The following is a 22,392-nucleotide window of genomic DNA, read 5'->3' on the forward strand; positions in this document are numbered from 1 at the left end:
ACCACAGGCTGGGAACTAATGAGATGCCCTGATGCTATGCTGCAGGACAGGACCAGGACAGATTCAGGACAGGACCAGGTCAGATTCAGGACATCAGTAGAACAGACAGTCAACACCACAGGTAATAGCTGGGAACTAATGAGATGCCCTGATGCTATGCTGCAGGACAGGACCAGGACAGATTCAGGACATCAGTAGAACAGACAGTGAACACCACAGGTAATAGCTGGGAACTAAAGAGATGCCCTGATGCTATGCTGCAGGACAGGACCAGGTCAGATTCAGGACAGGACCAGGACAGGACCAGGTCAGATTCAGGACCAGGTCAGATTCAAGACAGGACCAGGTCAGATTCAGGACCGGACCAGGTCAGATTCAGGACCGGACCAGGTCAGATTCAGGTCAGGACCAGGTCAGATTCAGGACAGGACCAGGTCAGATTCAGGACCGGACCAGGTCAGATTCAGGACCGGACCAGGTCAGATTCAGGACCGGGTCAGATTCAGGACGGGACCGGGTCAGATTCAGGACGGGACCGGGTCAGATTCAGGACGGGACCGGGTCAGATTCAAGACAGGACCGGGTCAGATTCAGGACCGGACCAGGTCAGGACCAGGTCAGATTCAGGTCAGGACCAGGTCAGATTCAGGACAGGACCAGGTCAGATTCAGGTCAGGACCAGGTCAGATTCAGGTCAGGACCAGGTCAGATTCAGGTCAGGACCAGGTCAGATTCAGGTCAGGACCGGGTCAGATTCAGACAGGACCGGGTCAGATTCAGCACAGGACCGGGTCAGATTCAGGACAGGACCGGGTCAGATTCAAGACAGGACCGGGTCAGATTCAGGACAGGACCGGGTCAGATTCAGGACAGGACCGGGTCAGATTCAGGACAGGACCGGGTCAGATTCAGGACAGGACCGGGTCAGATCCAGGTCAGGACCAGGTCAGATCCAGGTCAGGACCAGGTCAGATTCAGACAGGACCAGGTCAGATTCAGGACAGGACCAGGTCAGATTCAGGACAGGACCAGGTCAGATTCAGGACAGGACCAGGTCAGATTCAGGACAGGACCAGGTCAGATTCACGACAGGACCAGGTCAGATTCAGACAGGACCAGGTCAGATTCAGGACAGGACCAGGTCAGATTCAGGACAGGACCAGGTCAGATTCAGGACCAGGTCAGATTCAGGACAGGACCAGGTCAGATTCAGGACAGGACCAGGTCAGATTCAGGACAGGACCAGGACAGGACCATGTCAGATTCAGGACAGGACCAGGTCAGATTCAGGACAGGACCAGGTCAGATTCAGGACAGGACCAGGTCAGATTCAGGACATCAGTGACGTTCCTCAGTAAACCAGACAGAGACAAGGCTGCAGGAGGATGAGAGCCCCACCTGGCCAGCCTCCATCCACAGAACAACCATAACACACAGATCAGTCAGGCTGGGCTGCTGTGTCCCATAGTAAAACTACTCCCTCTGAATGACTAATGGGTTTTATAAGGGCATCTAGAGAGGAGAGAGGAGGGGAGAGAGAGGGAGAGGAGGAGGTGAGAGAGAGGAGGAGGGGAGAGAGAGGAGGAGGGGAGAGAGAGGAGGAGGGGAGAGAGAGGAGGGGAGGAGAGAGAGGAGGGGAGGAGAGAGGAGGAGAGAGAGGAGGAGGGGAGAGAGAGGAGGAGAGGAGAGGAGGAGAGGAGAGAGGAGGAGGGGAGAGAGAGGAGGAGGAGAGAGGAGGAGGGTAGAGAGAGGAGGAGAGGAGAGAGGAGGAGGGGAGAGAGAGGAGAGGAGGAGAGGAGAGGAGGAGAGGAGAGAGAGGAGGGGAGAGAGGGGAGGAGGGGAGGAGGGGAAAGAGAGGAGGAGGGGAGAGAGGAGGAGGGGAGAGGAGAGAGAGGAGGAGAGGATAGAGGAGGAGGGTAGAGAGAGGAGGGGAGGAGAGGAGGAGAGGAGAGAGGAGGGGAGAGAGAGGAGGGGAGAGAGAGGAGGGGGAGAGAGAGGAGGGGAGGAGGGGAGGAGGGGAGGAGGGGAGGAGGGGAGAGAGAGGAGGAGGGGAGAGAGAGGAGGAGGGGAGAGAGAGGAGGAGAGGAGAGGAGGAGAGGAGGAGGGGAGAGAGAGGAGGAGAGGAGGAGGGGAAAGAGAGGAGGAGGGGAGAGAGAGGAGGGGAGAGAGAGGAGGAGAGGAGGAGGGGAGAGAGAGAGAACCAGAGAGAGAGAGAGAACCAGAGAGAGAGAGAGAACCAGAGAGAGAGAGAGAACCAGAGAGAGAGAGAGAGAACCAGAGACGTGATGCTTGTCATTCAGGCCAAAGAGTTCACACCAGAGAATCTTCATGTGCCTTTTACTGAGGAGTGGCTTCTGTCTGGCCACTCTACCATAAAGGCCTGATTGGTGGAGTGCTGCAGAGATGGTTGTCCTTCTGGAAGGTTCTCCCATCTCCACAGAGGAACTCTGGAGCTCTGTCAGAGTGACCATCAGGTTCTTGGTCACCTCCCTGACCAAGGCCTTTCTCCCCCGATTGCTCAGTTTGGTCGGGCGGCCAGCTCTAGGAAGAGTCTTGGTGGTTCTGAACTTCTTCCATTTAAGAATGATGGAGGCCACTATGTTCTTGGGGACCTTCAATGCTGCAGAAATGTTTTGGTTCCCTTCCCCAGATCTGTGCCTCGACACAATCCTGTCTCGGAGCTCTACGGACAATTCCTTCGACCTCATGGCTTGGTTTTTGTTCTGACATGCACTGTCAACTGTGGGACCTTTATATAGACAGGTGTGCCTTTCTAAATCATGTCCAATCAATTGAATTTACCACATGTGGACTCCGATCAAGTTGTAGAAACATCTCAAGGATGATCAATGGAAACAGGATGGACCTGAGCTTAATTTCGAGTCTCATAGCAAAGGGTCTGAATGTTATGTAGATGGGATAATTCTGTTTTTATTTTTGGTAGATTTGCTTTGTCATTGAGGGGTGTTGTGTGGACTGATGAGGAAAAGGATTAATTTGGCCTGTTTAGGAGTGGGACTGATGAGGAAAATGATTCCTTTGGTCTGTTTAGGAGTGGGACTGTGGGGAAAGGATTCCTTTGGTCTGTTTAGGAGTGGGACTGTGGGAAAAGGATTCCTTTGGTCTGTTTAGGAGTGGGACTGTGGGAAAAGGATTCCTTTGGTCTGTTTAGGAGTGGGACTGTGGGAAAAGGATTCCTTTGGTCTGTTTAGGAGTGGGACTGTGGGAAAAGGATTCCTTTGGTCTGTTTAGGAGTGGGACTGTGGGAAAAGTCAAGGGGTCTGAATACTTTCTGAATGCACTAAATGTATGTTTATTTATTTTCCCTTTTGAACTTTAGCTATTTGCACATACTGACAGAGGAGAGACAGGGGGAGAGATAGGAGAGATAGGAGAGAGAGGGAGAGAGAGATAGGAGAGAGAGAGAGAGATAGGAGAGAGAGAGAGAGATAGGAGGGAGAGAGATGGGAGAGAGAGATAGGAGAGAGATAGGAGAGAGAGATAGGAGAGATAGGAGAGAGAGGGAGAGAGAGAGAGAGAGATAGGAGAGAGAGAGAGAGATAGGAGGGAGAGAGAGATGGGAGAGAGAGATAGGAGAGAGAGGGAGAGAGAGATAGGAGAGAGATAGGAGAGAGAGGGAGAGAGAGAGAGAGGGAGAGATAGGAGAGAGGGGGAGAGAGGGAGAGAGGGAGAGAGGGGGAGAGAGGGAGAGAGATAGGAGAGAGAGGGAGAGCCAGACAGACAGAGAGCCAGACAGACAGAGAGCCAGACAGACAGAGAGCCAGACAGACAGACAGACAGAGAGCCAGACAGACAGACAGAGAGCCAGACAGACAGAGATTAAAGTGAAAATAACCTTGTGCAGAAACTCTTTAATTTTCTCCACATCTCTGCTAATGTAGATGTGCCACAACGCTCCAGGCGTCTCGCTGGAATCCTTCAACCTCTTCTTCACGCTGTCGTCCAAGTCTTCCTCCTCAAGCCTCTTCAACACTCCTGCAACACAAACACAGTGGGAGGTCAAATGTGCCACCACACATCTCAGAGTCAGCTGTATACTGACAACACAGCGAAGCAGGGCTCTCTGGCACCGCCATCAACATCCCTTTAAAGAGAGACCTTTAAAATGAATAGTGATGAGGAGAGAGACTGAGACTGTCTGTCTAATGAATAGTGATGAGGAGAGAGACTGTCTGTCTAATGAATAGTGATGAGGAGAGAGACTGAGACTGTCTGTCTGATGAATAGTGATGAGGAGAGAGACTGTCTGTCTAATGAATAGTGATGAGGAGAGAGACTGTCTGTCTAATGAACAGTGATGAGGAGAGAGACAGACTGTCTGTCTAATGAACAGTGATGATGAGAGAGACTGAGACTGTCTGTCTAATGAATAGTGATGAGGAGAGAGACTGAGTCTGTCTGTCTAATGAATAGTGATGAGGAGAGAGACTGTCTGTCTGTCTAATGAATAGTGATGAGGAGAGAGACTGTCTGTCTAATGAATAGTGATGAGGAGAGAGACAGACTGTCTGTCTAATGAATAGTGATGAGGAGAGAGACTGTCTGTCTAATGAATAGTGATGAGGAGAGAGACTGTCTGTCTGTCTAATGAATAGTGATGAGGAGAGAGACAGACTGTCTGTCTAATGAATAGTGATGAGGAGAGAGACTGTCTAATGAATAGTGATGAGGAGAGAGACTGTCTAATGAATAGTGATGAGGAGAGAGACAGACTGTCTGTCTAATGAACAGTGATGAGGAGAGAGACTGTCTGTCTAATGAACAGTGATGAGGAGAGAGACTGAGTCTGTCTGTCTAATGAACAGTGATGAGGAGAGAGACTGAGTCTGTCTGTCTAATGAATAGTGATGAGGAGAGAGACTGAGTCTGTCTGTCTAATGAATAGTGATGAGGAGAGAGACTGTCTGTCTAATGAATAGTGATGAGGAGAGAGACTGTCTGTCTAATGAATAGTGATGAGGAGAGAGACTGTCTGTCTGTCTAATGAATAGTGATGAGGAGAGAGACTGTCTGTCTAATGAATAGTGATGAGGAGACAGACTGTCTGTCTGTCTAATGAACAGTGATGAGGAGAGAGACTGAGACTGTCTGTCTAATGAACAGTGATGAGGAGAGAGACTGAGACTGTCTGTCTAATGAACAGTGATGAGGAGAGAGACTGTCTGTCTGTCTAATGAACAGTGATGAGGAGAGAGACTGAGACTGTCTGTCTAATGAACAGTGATGAGGAGAGAGACTGAGACTGTCTGTCTAATGAACAGTGATGAGGAGAGAGACTGTCTGTCTGTCTAATGAACAGTGATGAGGAGAGAGACTGTCTGTCTGTCTAATGAATAGTGATGAGGAGAGAGACTGTCTGTCTAATGAATAGTGATGAGGAGAGAGACTGTCCGTCTAATGAACAGTGATGAGGAGAGAGACTGTCTGTCTAATGAACAGTGATGAGGAGAGAGACAGACTGTCTGTCTAATGAACAGTGATGAGGAGAGAGACTGTCTAATGAACAGTGATGAGGAGAGAGACTGTCTGTCTAATGAATAGTGATGAGGAGAGAGACAGACTGTCTGTCTAATGAATAGTGATGAGGAGACACACTGAGTCTGTCTGTCTAATGAACAGTGATGAGGAGAGAGACTGTCTGTCTGTCTAATGAACAGTGATGATGAGAGAGACTGTCTGTCTGTCTAATGAACAGTGATGATGAGAGAGACTGTCTGTCTGTCTGATGAATAGTGATGAGGAGAGAGACAGACTGTCTGTCTAATGAACAGTGATGAGGAGAGAGACTGTCTGTCTAATGAATAGTGATGAGGAGAGAGACTGTCTGTCTGATGAATAGTGATGATGAGAGAGACTGTCTGTCTGTCTAATGAACAGTGATGAGGAGAGAGACTGAGACTGTCTGTCTAATGAATAGTGATGAGGAGAGAGACTGTCTGTCTAATGAATAGTGATGAGGAGAGAGACTGAGACTGTCTGTCTAATGAACAGTGATGAGGAGAGAGACTGTCTGTCTGTCTAATGAACAGTGATGATGAGAGAGACTGTCTGTCTGTCTGATGAATAGTGATGAGGAGAGAGACAGACTGTCTGTCTAATGAACAGTGATGAGGAGAGAGACTGTCTGTCTAATGAATAGTGATGAGGAGAGAGACTGTCTGTCTGTCTAATGAACAGTGATGAGGAGAGAGACTGTCTGTCTAATGAATAGTGATGAGGAGAGAGACTGTCTGTCTGTCTAATGAACAGTGATGAGGAGAGAGACTGTCTGTCTAATGAACAGTGATGAGGAGAGAGACAGACTGTCTGTCTAATGAATAGTGATGAGGAGAGAGACTGAGACTGTCTGTCTAATGAACAGTGATGAGGAGAGAGACTGTCTGTCTGTCTAATGAATAGTGATGAGGAGAGAGACTGTCTGTCTGTCTAATGAACAGTGATGAGGAGAGAGACTGTCTGTCTAATGAACAGTGATGAGGAGAGAGACAGACTGTCTGTCTAATGAATAGTGATGAGGAGAGAGACTGTCTGTCTAATGAATAGTGATGAGGAGAGAGACTGTCTGTCTAATGAATAGTGATGAGGAGAGAGACTGAGTCTGTCTGTCTAATGAATAGTGATGAGGAGAGAGACTGTCTGTCTAATGAATAGTGATGAGGAGAGAGACTGAGGGTTCAGGGTTGTTTATCTATTGACTATACAGAGCACAGCCCAGGGTCCAGGGTTGGTTATCTATTGACTATATAGAGCACAGTCCAGGGTCCAGGGTTGGTTATCTATTGACTATACAGAGCACAGCCCAGGGTTGGTTATCTATTGACTATACAGAGCACAGCCCAGGGTTGGTTATCTATTGACTATACAGAGCACAGCCCAGGGTTGGTTATCTATTGACTATACAGAGCACAGCCCAGGGTTGGTTATCTATTGACTATACAGAGCACAGCCCAGGGTTGGTTATCTATTGACTATACAGAGCACAGCCCAGGGTTGGTTATCTATTGACTATACAGAGCACAGCCCAGGGTTGGTTATCTATTGACTATATAGAGCACAGCCCAGGGTTGGTTATCTATTGACTATATAGAGCACAGCCCAGGGTTGGTTATCTATTGACTATATAGAGCACAGCCCAGGGTTGGTTATCTATTGACTATATAGAGCACAGCCCAGGGTTGGTTATCTATTGACTATACAGAGCACAGCCCAGGGTTGGTTATCTATTGACTATACAGAGCACAGCCCAGGGTTGGTTATCTATTGACTATATAGAGCACAGCCCAGGGTCCAGGGTTGGTTAGTTTCTTACCCGTCTTGGACAGGACTCCGTTCCCCTTGGCCACTCCTACGTACACCAGGACAGAGACGATGTCAGAGACCTCCATGTGGAGGTTAGCTGTCCCGAAGTCCTGCTCCTGAGACGCTGCCACTCCTACAGGGAGAGAGGAGAAAGCTTCAGCATGTCGTTGAAGGATAGTAAAGGCTTCCGGAGATAATCTGAGCTCTATTAGTAGACGTGGAAATCAAGACTAAACTAGATGTCTTTGCTTTTCATTTTAAACTCCAGTGTTCATGTTCCATTTCTGCTTCGTTATGTTTCAATGAAACACATATTGATGGTAAAGCATTGACAGTGACCTGAGGCCTGTTCAGTGACCTGAGGCCTGTTCAGTGACCTGAGGCCTGTTCAGTGACCTGAGGCCTGTTCAGTGACCTGAGGCCTGTTCAGACAGTGACCTGAGGCCCGTTCAGTGACCTGAGGCCTGTTCAGACACTGACCTGAGGCCTGTTCAGTGACCTGAGGCCTGTTCAGACAGTGACCTGAGGCCTGTTCAGTGACCTGAGGCCCGTTCATTGACAGTGACCTGAGGCCTGTTCAGTGACCTGAGGCCTGTTCAGTGACCTGAGGCCTGTTCAGACACTGACCTGAGGCCTGTTCAGTGACCTGAGGCCTGTTCAGACAGTGACCTGAGGCCTGTTCAGTGACCTGAGGCCTGTTCAGTGACCTGAGGCCCGTTCAGTGACCTGAGGCCCGTTCAGACAGTGACCTGAGGCCCGTTCAGTGACCTGAGGCCCGTTCAGTGACCTGAGGCCTGTTCAGTGACCTGAGGCCTGTTCAGTGACCTGAGGCCCGTTCAGACAGTGACCTGAGGCCCGTTCAGACAGTGACCTGAGGCCCGTTCAGTGACCTGAGGCCTGTTCAGTGACCTGAGGCCCGTTCAGTGACAGTGACCTGAGGCCTGTTCAGTGACCTGAGGCCCGTTCAGACAGTGACCTGAGGCCTGTTCAGACACCTGAGGCCCGTTCAGACAGTGACCTGAGGCCTGTTCAGTGACCTGAGGCCCGTTCAGACAGTGACCTGAGGCCTGTTCAGTGACATGAGGCCCGTTCATTGACAGTGACCTGAGGCCCGTTCATTGACAGTGACCTGAGGCCCGTTCATTGACAGTGACCTGAGGCCTGTTCAGTGACCTGAGGCCCGTTCATTGACAGTGACCTGAGGCCTGTTCAGTGACCTGAGGCCTGTTCAGTGACCTGAGGCCTGTTCAGTGACCTGAGGCCCGTTCAGACAGTGACCTGAGGCCTGTTCAGTGACCTGAGGCCCGTTCAGTGACCTGAGGCCCGTTCAGTGACAGTGACCTGAGGCCCGTTCAGTGACAGTGACCTGAGGCCCGTTCAGACAGTGACCTGAGGCCTGTTCAGTGACCTGAGGCCTGTTCAGTGACCTGAGGCCTGTTCAGTGACCTGAGGCCTGTTCAGTGACCTGAGGCCTGTTCAGTGACCTGAGGCCTGTTCAGTGACCTGAGGCCCGTTCAGTGACCTGAGGCCCGTTCATTGAGGCCTGGTGGATGTTAAATTAATGCTCGTACCATAAGCACAGCAGAGGCGGGGTCCGAGGTCTGGGCGTACGAAGAAGCTGGGTAGATGAGAGGCCAGGTTCAGGTTCCCTTCAGGGTCACAATACTCAGGCAGTGGTAGATTCCTCATCAGGTCATCATACCTATACACACACACACACACACACACACACACACACACAACACACACACACACACACACACACACACACACACACACACACACACAGAGAGACAGAGAGAGACAGAGAGAGACAGTGTTATATAGCTGGATCTACTAGACAGTGTATTATATAGCTGGATCTACTGGATCTACTGGACAGTGTTATATAGCTGGATCTACTGGACAGTGTTATATAGCTGGATCTACTGGACAGTGTTATATAGCTGGATCTACTAGACAGTGTTATATAGCTGGATCTACTAGACAGTGTTATATAGCTGGATCTACTAGACAGTGTTATATAGCTGGATCTACTAGACAGTGTTATATAGCTGGATCTACTAGACAGTGTTATATAGCTGGATCTACTGGACAGTGTTATATAGCTGGATCTACTAGACAGTGTTATATAGCTGGATCTACTAGACAGTGTCGTGTCTTTGGCTATGCCGGATTAAGTGATATGACATGCTAACTTATAAAATTATTTCTCTGTAATTAATATTACCTGATTAAGCTAATCATGTAAATGTAATTAACTAGAAAGTCGGGGCACCACAGAAGAACGTTTATAGAGCTGTTATCTTCTGAATAAACTCTTCAAATACTTAGTAATATTTTACATCGATAGCAGTCAATATTAACCCGTATATTATTTTCAGTCTCATCATGAAAGTTGTAAATTCTTGGTTATCTGCACGAACCCAGTCTTTACTAAAATCATCCATACATCAATTGTCTTAAAATCATTTATTTACTACACTAAGTAATTAACAGAAAACATACAAACAGTAATTATCGTCACACAGGATTGGTATAGTAATGTGCCCTACTGGCTAACAAGCATGGCTGGTCTGTTAGACAATGGGTCATAAAACGGTAAGCTGAGAAGTTACACAGAGTTCATTAATATTAACAATTGACAATTGAAGGCTCACTCATTCGGGAACAATTGCAATCAATATATATTTACGCTCATGCGTCGTCGGGATTCTTGTTGGAGAGTTTTGTTCTGATGGAGAGTTTGTCAGCGTTCTCTCTCTCTCTCTCTCTCGGTTAGAATGGATCTTTTAGAGCGACATTCATTAATGTCGTCATAGAATGGATGTGGTTGGTCTTCGCGTTCGATGATATAATTTACTTAGCTGCAGACTAATAATTAATATCAAAGACTTGTTCTTATTCTGTCGATATCGATAGTCTAAAAGTTAACCACGTGGTATGGTTCACTTTCAGTAGAGTACTTGGCTGGTCAAACCTATGGGCCAAACTCACAATGGAGTGGAGGCCTGGTCTGAAGAAATGTAAATCAGGGGGTGTTTTATAGTGCCCATAGAACAGGCTTGTCAAATGACGCCTGGTCCTGTATGTGTCCCTGGGGGCGTGCCTATGACTGAGTTCGACTTGGTTACAGGAATACAATTCTATCACATTAACATCAGTACATAGCATCTCAATGTATTACAAATAGCTTTATCCTTATTAATACATTTTATACAACCATTATGATACCAGTCGCATCGCTGAGGCTATCATGTAGACCGTTTTAGGGTAATATGGCTATATTGTCTCTTCTGAGTATCACAAAATGGTACCAAGCGGACCAGTTCGTAGCTGGATTCTTCACCAATCTTCCATATCCTCTCCAGAACACACATGTCGCTCGGTTCTCCAATTCTATGACTTGGAAGAATTTCCTTTGTCTCTCTATGAAACATGTTGTAGTAGATTCTCCTCTTGGAATTTTTACAACCCTGGGTTGGGGGGAAGGTAGGTTGGGTGATGGTACAAAGGGGAGGGGGTCAACTGTCCTTCCTGTACCCAAAGAGGCCAACGTCATGACAACAGTTTATATAGCTGGATCTACTAGACAGTGTTATATAGCTGGATCTACTAGACAGTGTTATATAGCTGGATCTACTGGACAGTGTTATATAGCTGGATCTACTAGACAGTGTTATATAGCTGGATCTACTAGACAGTGTTATATAGCTGGATCTACTGGACAGTGTTATATAGCTGGATCTACTAAACAGTGTTATATAGCTGGATCTACTAGACAGTGTTATATAGCTGGATCTACTGGACAGTGTTATATAGCTGGATCTACTAGACAGTGTTATATAGCTGGATCTACTGGACAGTGTTATATAGCTGGATCTACTAGACAGTGTTATATAGCTGGATCTACTAGACAGTGTTATATAGCTGGATCTACTAGACAGTGTTATATAGCTGGATCTACTAGACAGTGTTATATAGCTGGATCTACTGGACAGTGTTATATAGCTGGATCTACTTGACAGTGTTATATAGCTGGATCTACTAGACAGTGTTATATAGCTGGATCTACTGGACAGTGTTATATAGCTGGATCTACTAAACAGTGTTATATAGCTGGATCTACTAGACAGTGTTATATAGCTGGATCTACTGGACAGTGTTATATAGCTGGATCTACTAGACAGTGTTATATAGCTGAATCTACTGGACAGTGTTATATAGCTGGATCTACTAGACAGTGTTATATAGCTGGATCTACTAGACAGTGTTATATAGCTGGATCTACTAGACAGTGTTATATAGCTGGATCTACTAGACAGTGTTATATAGCTGGATCTACTGGACAGTGTTATATAGCTGGATCTACTAGACAGTGTTATATAGCTGGATCTACTAGACAGTGTTATATAGCTGGATCTACTGGACAGTGTTATATAGCTGGATCTACTGGACAGTGTTATATAGCTGGATCTATTGGACCTACTAGACAGTGTTATATAGCTGGATCTACTAGACAGTGTTTTATAGCTGGATCTACTAGACAGTGTTATATAGCTGGATCTATTGGACCTACTAGACAGTGTTATATAGCTGGATCTACTAGACAGTGTTTTATAGCTGGATCTACTAGACAGTGTTATATAGCTGGATCTATTGGACCTACTAGACAGTGTTATATAGCTGGATCTACTAGACAGTGTTATATAGCTGGATCTATTGGACCTACTAGACAGTGTTATATAGCTGGATCTACTAGACAGTGTTATATAGCTGGATCTACTAGACAGTGTTATATAGCTGGATCTACTGGACAGTGTTATATAGCTGGATCTACTAGACTGTTATATAGCTGGATCTACTGGACAGTGTTATATAGCTGGATCTATTGGACCTACTAGACAGTGTTATATAGCTGGATCTACTAGACAGTGTTATATAGCTGGATCTACTAGACAGTGTTATATAGCTGGATCTACTAGACAGTGTTATATAGCTGGATCTACTAGACAGTGTTATATAGCTGGACCTACTAGACAGTGTTATATAGCTGGATCTACTAGACAGTGTTATATAGCTGGATCTACTAGACAGTGTTATATAGCTGGATCTACTAGACAGTGTTATATAGCTGGATCTACTGCCCAGACAAACCAGTAGACTGTGGAGAATCCCCATGACTATAACTGTATGCTTGGCTATGATGAGTTGGCCTTGACCTACCTGGAAGGCATGAGGGCCATGAACTCCTCTCCTGATGGCCAGTCCTTCAGCCGGTACACCACAGTGTCTCCGTCTTTAGACTTGGGTCTCTCTGAGAGTGGGGGAGGGAACAAAGGGGGCAACACAGGAGACTTTAGTAAGAGTATAGATAGGGAAAGACGTTTTCCTGTAAACATTGACATACCGTAATTTCCGGACTATTGAGCGCACCTGAATATAAGCCGCACCCACTGAAGTTAAAAAATATATATTATTTTGAACATAAATAAGCCGCACATGTCTATAAGCCGCAGGTGCCTACCGGTACATTGAAACAAATTAACTTTACACAGGCTTTAACGAAACACGGCTTGTAACAAAAATAAATAGGCTTTAACGAAACACGGCTTGTAACAAAAATAAAAAATAGCAGTAAACAGTAGCCTACCAAGAAAGTCATTGGTCACTATCTTCCTCCTCCTGTGCAGTGAAACCACTGAAGCCATCTCCTTTCCAAAAAAAATTTAAAGCGGGAAAAATCCATATATTAGCCGCGTCATTGTTTCAGCCGCGAGGTTCAAAGCGTGGGAAAAAAGTCGCGGCTTATAGTCCGGAATTTACGGTAATCAATACTTTGGTATTATTACTAATATTGTATATTATATATATATATAATATATAATAATATACACGACATGAACATACACTGCTTTCTTCAGGAAAATGTGAAGTCCAAGATGGACAAAGGGGGTGTTGTTGGGGCTGTGTTTTCTGGACCTAAGGAAGGCTTTTGATACTGTTAACCATTAGGTTCTCATCACAAAATTGTCCAAGTTCAACTTTTTCCCCCCCGATGCCTTGAGATGGATGAAATCATACCTTGGAAGGCAGAACTCAGTGTGTCAGAGTGAGCAATGAGCTGTCGCCCACTCTTAGCTATGATGTGGGCGTCATCCCCACAGCATGATGCTGCCACCACCATGCTTCACCGTAGGGATGGTGCCATGTTTTCTCCAGACGTGACCCTTGGCATTCAGGCCAAGGATTTCAATCTTGGTTTCATCAGACCAGAGAATCTTGTTTCTCATGGTCTGAGAGTCTTTACGTGGCTTTTGGTAAACTCCAAGCGGGCTGTCATGTGCCTTTTACTGAGGAGTGGCTTCCGTCTGGCCACTTTACCATAAAGGCCTGTTTGGTGAAGTGCTGCAGAGATGGTTGTCCTTCTGGAAGGTTCTCCCATCTCCACAGAGGAACTATGGAGCTCTGTCAGAGTGACCATCAGGTTCTTGGTCAACTCCCTGACCAAGGCCATTATCCCCTGATTGCTCAGTTTGGCCGGGCGGCCAGCTCTAGGAAGAGTCTTGGTGGTTCCAAACTTCTTCTATTTAAGAATGATGGAGGCCACTGTGTTCTTAGGGACCTTCAAAACGGCATAATTATTTTGGTACCCTTCCCCAGATCTGTGCCTCGACACAATCCCGTCTCTGAGCTCTACAGACAATTCCTTCGACCTCATGGCTTGGTTTTTGCTCAGACATGCACTGTCAACTGTGGGACCTTATGTAGACAGGTGTGCCTTTCCAAATCATGTCCAATTAATTGAATTTACCACATGTGGACTGTGGTAAAAACATCAAGGATGATCACTGGAAACAGGATGCACCTGAGCTCAACTTCAGGTCACATAGCAAAGGGTCTGAATACTTATGTAAATAAGGTATTTATTTTTTATAAATTAGCAACATTTTCTAAAAACCTGTTATCACTTTGTCATTATTGGGTATTGTGTATAGATTGATGAGGATTTTCTTTAATCCAGTTTAGAATAAGTTTGTAACAAAATGTGTAAATGCACTGTGTATCCAGAATGGTCCACTACCCAGAGGACATCAGGCCAACTTGACAACAGCGGGAAGCATTGGAGTCAACATGGGCCAGCATCCCTGTGGAACGCTTTCAACACCTTGTGGAGTCCATGTCCCGATGAATTGAGGCTGTTCTGAGGGCAAAAAGGGGGTTCCTAATGTTTGGTATACTCAGGGTATACACTTAGTGTCTGGTATACTCAGGGTATACACTTAGTGTCTGGTATACTCAGGGTATACACTTAGTGTCTGGTATACTCAGGGTATACACTTAGTGTCTGGTATACTCAGGGTATACACTTAGTGTCTGGTATACTCAGGGTATACACTTAGTGTCTGGTATACTCAGGGTATACACTTAGTGTCTGGTATACTCAGGGTATACACTTAGTGTCTGGTATACTCAGGGTATACACTTAGTGTCTGGTATACTCAGGGTATACACTTAGTGTCTGGTATACTCAGGGTATACACTTAGTGTCTGGTATACTCAGGGTATACACTTAGTGTCTGGTATACTCAGGGTATCCACTTAGTGTCTGGTATACTCAGGGTATCCACTTAGTGTCTGGTATACTCAGGGTATCCACTTAGTGTCTGGTATACTCAGGTATAAATGATGAAGACTACTCACTGGTGAGGATCAATAACCTGATAAATGATGAAGACTACTCACTGGTGAGGATCAATAACCAGATAAATGATGAAGACTACTCACTGGTGAGGATCAATAACCTGATAAATGATGAAGACTACTCACTGGTGAGGTCTTCGAAGCCGTCCCAGAACTCGTTGATTCCAGCGTTAGAGACAAGTCCATCTTTACAGTTCAGCAGGTCTCCCTGATGGTCAGCAAACTCCTGGTTGAAGCTGTCTGCCTTCCACAGAGCTGCATTCAGAGGCTTATGGAGCCCCGTCACCAGGACAGGCTGGAGAAGACAAGACATTAGTTGTGTGAAGATTTCAACGTTATAACAACATCAGGATTACATTTTTTACAAAATTAGAAAAAAAGAAGAAACCCGCAGACCGCTTTTGCAAGTATCACTGCTCTTTAATAAGCTTTACGTGTCGGCCTCACAGCCTTCGTCTCCACCACCGCCGCTCCCTACAGCCCAGTGGTCCCCACCGCCGCTCCGTACAGCCCGGCGGTCTCCACCGCCGCTCCGTACAGCCCGGTGGTCCCCACCGCCGCTCCATACAGCCCGGTGGTCTCCACCGCCGATCCATACAGCCCGGCGGTCTCCACCGCCGATCCATACAGCCCGGTGGTCTCCACTGCCGCTCTCCATACAGCCCGGTGGTCTCCACCGCCGATCCATACAGCCCGGCGGTCTCCACCGCCGCTCCACACAGCCCGGCGGTCTCCACCGCCGCTCCATACAGCCCGGTGGTCCCCACTGCTGCTCCGTACAGCCCGGTGGTCTCCACCGCCGCTCTCTCTACAGCCCGGTGGTCTCCACCGCCGCTCCATACAGCCCGGTGGTCTCCACCACCGCTCCATACAGCCCGGTGGTCCCCACCGCCGCTCCATACAGTCCGGCGGTCTCCACCGCCGCTCTCCCTACAGCCCGGTGGTCTCCACCGCCGCTCCATACAGCCCGGTGGTCCCCACCGCCGCTCCATACAGTCCGGCGGTCTCCACCGCCGCTCTCCACACAGCCCGGTGGTCTCCACCGCCGCTCCATACAGCCCGGCGGTCTCCACCGCCGCTCCATACAGCCCGGCGGTCTCCACCGCCGCTCCATACAGCCCGGCGGTCTCCACCGCCGCTCTCCATACAGCCCGGCGGTCTCCACCGCCGCTCCATACAGCCCGGCGGTCTCCACCGCCGCTCCATACAGCCCGGCGGTCTCCACCGCCGCTCTCCATACAGCCCGGCGGTCTCCACCGCCGCTCCATACAGCCCGGTGGTCTCCACCGCCGCTCCATACAGCCCGGCGGTCTCCACACAGCCCGGTGGTCTCCACCGCCGCTCCATACAGCCCGGTGGTCTCCACCGCCGCTCTCCATACAGCCCGGTGGTCCCCACCGCCGCTCCATACAGCCCGGCGGTCTCCACCGCCGCTCTCCATACAGCCCGGCGGTCTCCACACAGCCCGGTGGTCTCCACCGCCGCTCCATACAGCCCGGCGGTCTCCACCGCCGCTCTCCATACAGCCCGGCGGTCTCCACACAGCCCGGTGGTCTCCACCGCCGCTCCATACAACCCGGCGGTCTCCACACAGCCCGGTGGTCTCCACCACCGCCGTTCCATACAGCCCGGCGGTCTCCACCGCCTCTCTCTACAGCCCGGTGGTCTCCACCGCCGCTCCATACAGCCCGGTGGTCTCCACCGCCGCTCCATACAGCCCGGTGGTCTCCACCGCCGCTCCATACAGCCCGGTGGTCTCCACCGCCGCTCCATACAGCCCGGCGGTCTCCACCGCCGCTCCATACAGCCCGGCGGTCTCCACCGCCGCTCCATACAGCCCGGCGGTCTCCACCGCCGCTCTCCATACAGCCCGGTGGTCTCCACCGCCGCTCCATACAGCCCGGTGGTCCCCACCGCCGCTCCATACAGCCCGGCGGTCTCCACACAGCCCGGTGGTCTCCACCGCCGCTCCATACAGCCCGGCGGTCTCCACACAGCCCGGTGGTCCCCACCGCCGCTCCATACAGCCCGGCGGTCTCCACACAGCCCGGTGGTCTCCACCGCCGCTCCATACAGCCCGGTGGTCTCCACCGCCGCTCTCCATACAGCCCGGTCAGAGACAAAGCAACAGTGAATATTGCACACAGTAGGACCCACATATTCAGCATGCACTGCATCTCCACCAACTAAAAGCACTGGAGATGAAGCTAGTGAGTGAGGAAACATCTGAAGGAGGAAGTAGAGACTGACTGACCTGTCCCTGTCTCCAACACTCTCTGAACAGCTTCCAGTTGCCAGGGTGGCGATGGTCTTTCAGCCAGAGCAGTCTGCGTTCGTACAACCAGCAGTGGGGGATGTCTGCATGGAGCAGCAGGGTCTTCTCTAGTTGAGGCTTGGCTACAGGAAGCTCTCCTGTCCCAGTCCCAGGGTTAGGACCAGGACCAGGGTTTGGACCAGGACCAGTCCCAGGGTTAGGACTAGGACCAGTCCCAGGGTTAGGACCAGGACCAGGGTTAGGACCAGGACCAGTCCCAGGCTTAGGACCAGGACCAGTCCCAGGGTTTGGACCAGGACCAGTCCCAGGGTTAGGACCAGGACCAGGGTTTGGACCTGTCCCAGCCCCAGGGTTTGGACCTGCCCCAGCCCCAGGGTTTGGACCTGCCCCAGCCCCAGGGTTTGGACCTGCCCCAGGGTTTGGACCTGTCCCAGTCCCAGGGTTTGGACCTGTCCCAGCCCCAGGGTTTGGACCTGTCCCAGCCCCAGGGTTTGGACCTGTCCCAGTCCCAGGGTTTGGACCTGTCCCAGGGTTTGGACCTGTCCCAGTCCCAGGGTTTGGACCTGTCCCAGGCTGCTTCTTCCTCTCGATCCTCTCTGTCTTCACCTCCCTGTCCTCTGTAGTGGTGGTGGTGGTGGCCTCCAGCTTCAGACTCAGCTTGGCTCCTCGGCTGGCAGGGATTTTGTTCTCGACCACGGACGCTATGATGTCATCCAGGAGGTTGGGCATGCTGCGGCCACTCTTCCCCATCTGGAGAGAGGAGATATACTGCATCAGAACACACCAATCAGTCTGGAGAAATAAATCAGCGTTATTCCCTCCATACAGCAAGATAACGTTGGCTAGGTGTGTGTCTCTCTGTCCCAGCCACGTACCTGTGCTGCGGTGGAGTATACAGGAGCGAAGGCGATGCCAGCATCAGTAGAGCCCAGACGGAGTTTACCAGCGGTGGTAGTTAGGAGGTCTCTCAGAGTCGAGCCCTGTTCTGTGATGTTAGACACCAGGCTAGATGCTTTACAGTGGAGAGACTCCAGGCTACTGACCTTGTCCTCCTTGCCCACCTTACCCAGAGGAGACTCCTTGTTTTCTACACCAGAGACAAGATACATCAGTTATAAAACATCATCATCATCATCACACAGCAGTAACAACTAACCTCTCTGGAGATATCTGGCATTTATCATCAACATGTTACACACTTTACCTGTCACAAGATAATACATTATCACAATAATGACAGAAATATGTATGAATCCACAACACAGCAACACACCAGTTACAACACACTTCAACTACCAAAGACCGCTGTCCAAACAGGATATAAAACGATACAAAACAAATGATCCACCATATACATATCATCTCTGACAATGACAAGATGTTAAACATGACAGTTTCTAGGCAGGTTGGCTAGAGCGAATGGGATGGATTAACATGTGGCTGCAGTCATACTGAGCCCTAAACAGGAGGGTTGGAATAGTGCTGTACAGTTGTGGCCAAAAGTTTTGAGAATGACACAAATATACATTTTCACAAAGTCTGCTGCCTCAGTTTGCATGATGGCAATTTGCATATACTACAGAATGTTATGAAGAGTGATCAGATGAATTGCAATTAATTGCAAAGTCCCTCTTTGCCATGCAAATGAACTGAATCCCCCCAAAAAACATTTCCACTGCATTTCAGCCCTGCCACAAAAGTACCAGCTGACATCATGTCAGTGATTCTCTCGTTAACACAGGTGTGAGTGTTGACGAGGACAAGGCTGGAGAGCACTCTGTCATGCTGATTGAGTTCGAATAACACACTGGAAGCTTCAAAAGGAGGGTGGTGCTTGGAATCATTGTTCTTCCTCTGTCAACCATGGTTACCTGCAAGGAAACACGTGCCGTCATCATTGGTTTGCACAAAAAGGGCTTCACAGGCAAGGATATTGCTGCCAGTAAGATTGCACCTAAATCAACCATTTACCGGATCATCAAGAACTTCAAGGAGAGCGCTTCAATTGTTGTGAAGAAGGCTTCAGGGCGCCCAAGAAAGTCCAGCAAGCGCCTGGACGTCTCCTAAAGTTGATTCAGCTGCGGGATCGGGGCACCACCAGTACAGAGCTTGCTCAGGAATGGCAGCAGGCAGGTGTGAGTGCATCTGCACACACAGTGAGGCAAAGACATTTGGAGGATGGCCTGGTGTCAAGAAGGGCAGCAAAGAAGCTACTTCTCTCCAGGAAAAACATCAGGGACAGACTGATATTCTGCAAAAGGTACAGGGATTGGACTGCTGAGGACTGGGGTAAAGTCATTTTCTCTGATGAATCCCCTTTCCGATTGTTTGGGGAATCCGGAAAAAAGCTTGTCCGGAAAAGACAAGGTGAGCGCTACCATCAGTCCTGTGTCATACCAACAGTAAAGCATCCTGAGACCATTCATGTGTGGGGTTGCTTCTCAGCCAAGGGAGTGGGCTCACTCACAATTTTGCCTAAGAACACAGCCATGAATAAAGAATGGTACCAACACATCCTCCGAGAGCAACTTCTCCCAACCATCCAGGAACAGTTTGGTGACGAACAATGCCTTTTCCAGCATGATGGAGCACCTTGCCATGAGGCAAAAGTGATAACTAAGTGGCTCGGGGAACAAAACATCGATATTTTGGGTCCATGGCCAGGAAATTCCCCAGACCTTAATCCCATTGAGAACTTGTGGTCAATCCTCAAGAGGCGGGTGGACAAACAAAGACCCACAAATTCTGACAAACTCCAAGCATTGATTATGCAAGAATGTGCTGCCATCAGCCAGGATGTGGCCCAGAAGTTAATTGACAGCGTGCCAGGGCGGATTGCAGAGGTCTTGAAAAAGAAGGTTCAACACTGCAAATATTGACTCTTTGCATCAACTTCCTGTAATTGTCAATAAAAGCCTTTGACACTTATGAAATGCTTGTAATTATACTTCAGTATTCCATAGTAACATCTGACAAAAATATCTAAAGACACTGAAGCAGCAAACTTTGTGGAAAATAATATTTGTGTCATTCTCAAAACTTTTGGCCATGACTGTATAACTACAGTCATACTGAGCCCTAAACAGGAGGGTTGGAACGCTGCTGTATAACTACAGTCATACTGAGCCCTAAACAGGAGGATTGGAACGCTGCTGTATAACTACAGTCATACTGAGCCCTAAACAGGAGGGTTGGAATACTGCTGTATAACTACAGTCATACTGAGCCATAAACAGGAGGGTTGGAACGCTGCTGTATAACTACAGTCATACTGAGCCCTAAACAGGAGGGTTGGAACGCTGCTGTATAACTACAGTCATACTGAGCCCTAAACAGGAGGGTTGGAACGCTGCTGTATAACTACAGTCATACTGAGCCCTAAACAGGAGGGTTGGAACGCTGCTGTATAACTACAGTCATACTGAGCCCTAAACAGGAGGGTTGGAACGCTGCTGTATAACTACAGTCATACTGAGCCCTAAACAGGAGGGTTGGAATACTGCTGTATAACTACAGTCATACTGAGCCATAAACAGGAGGGTTGGAACGCTGCTGTATAACTACAGTCATACTGAGCCCTAAACAGGAGGGTTGGAATACTGAGCCCTAAACAGGAGGGTTGGAATGCTGCTGTATAACTACAGTCATACTGAGCCCTAAACAGGAGGGTTGGAACGCTGCTGTATAACTACAGTCATACTGAGCCCTAAACAGGAGGGTTGGAACGCTGCTGTATAACTACAGTCATACTGAGCCCTAAACAGGAGGGTTGGAATACTGCTGTATAACTACAGTCATACTGAGCCCTAAACAGGAGGGTTGGAATACTGAGCCCTAAACAAGAGGGTTGGAATACTGAGCCCTAAACAGGAGGGTTGGAATACTGAGCCCTAAACAGAAGGGTTGGAACAAACTAGACACTTAGAGGAACGTTGTCAGCGGTCCGGGCTAACAGTCAGACGGACCAGCAGACAGGGTTCAGCGTGTGTTCACTAGCGTGATGTACCTTTCTTTTCGTCCCGTGATTTCTGTTCAGCCAGGTCAGCCAGGAAGTGGAGAGGACTCTGGGACTCCGGGGGAGTCCGTTTGGAGTCCGAGGAGATGTCTGAGGCAGGGCTGGATCCTCCGTTCGTCTCAGCTTTACTCTGAATGGGGTTCAGCTGTCCAGGCTCTGTCTTCACGTTACATAGAGAGACCTTGTTGCTGTGGTTTAACACGTTCTGGAGAACCTGACCAGGACAGACAGGTGGAGACGCAGGTCAACAACAACACGTCAACAACAACACGTCAACAACAACGCAGGTCAACAACAACACGTCAACAACAACACGTTCTGGAGAACCTGACCAGGAGACACAGGTGGAGACGCAGGTCAACAACAACACAGGTCAACAACAACACGTGAACAACAACACGTTCTGGAGAACCTGACCAGGAGACACAGGTGAAGACGCAGGTCAACAACAACACGTCAACAACAACATGTCACAGACACACTGTTCAACTGACTACACAGGTCAACAACAACACGTCACAGACTACACAGGTCAACAACAACACGTCAACAACAACACGTCACAGACTACACAGGTCAACAACAACACGTCAACACGTCAACAACAACACGTCACAGACACACTGTTCAACTGACTACACAGGTCAACAACAACACGTCAACAACAACACGTCACAGACTACACAGGTCAACAACAACACGTCAACAACAACACAATTCAACAACACGTCAACAACAACGTCACAGACACACTGTTCAAAATCAAGTCTGGAAGGAAAGGGAGAGCTCTAACTAGTCTACATTACTGAGCTAACAGACAGAGCTCTAACTAGTCTACATTACTGAGCTAACAGAGCTCTAACTAGTCTACATTACTGAGCTAACAGACAGAGCTCTAACTAGTCTACATTACTGAGCTAACAGACAGAGCTCTAACTAGTCTACATTACTGAGCTAACAGACAGAGCTCTAACTAGTCTACATTACTGAGCTAACAGACAGAGCTCTAACTAGTCTACATTACTGAGCTAACAGACAGAGCTCTAACTAGTCTACATTACTGAGCTAACAGACAGAG

At 48.6% G+C, this 22,392-nt stretch overlaps 1 protein-coding gene across 1 annotated transcript in view; it reads right to left on the reverse strand.

Moving 5' to 3' along the window:
* LOC115189544 (probable JmjC domain-containing histone demethylation protein 2C) overlaps positions 1–22,392 on the reverse strand; it is a gene marked incomplete in the record, with an annotated part of 78,029 nt that overhangs the window by 10,909 nt on the left and 44,728 nt on the right. The window contains 9 exon segments of the mRNA XM_029748167.1: positions 3,857–3,996; positions 7,331–7,453; positions 8,892–9,022; positions 12,547–12,637; positions 15,151–15,319; positions 17,279–17,502; positions 17,617–18,049; positions 18,175–18,386; positions 21,306–21,528. Of these exon segments, the coding sequence (XP_029604027.1) occupies positions 3,857–3,996; positions 7,331–7,453; positions 8,892–9,022; positions 12,547–12,637; positions 15,151–15,319; positions 17,279–17,502; positions 17,617–18,049; positions 18,175–18,386; positions 21,306–21,528 (1,746 nt within the window).

The sequence above is a fragment of the Salmo trutta genome, unplaced genomic scaffold, assembly GCF_901001165.1.
Source record: "Salmo trutta unplaced genomic scaffold, fSalTru1.1, whole genome shotgun sequence".
In the NCBI taxonomy this organism is placed as follows: Eukaryota; Metazoa; Chordata; class Actinopteri; order Salmoniformes; family Salmonidae; genus Salmo; species Salmo trutta.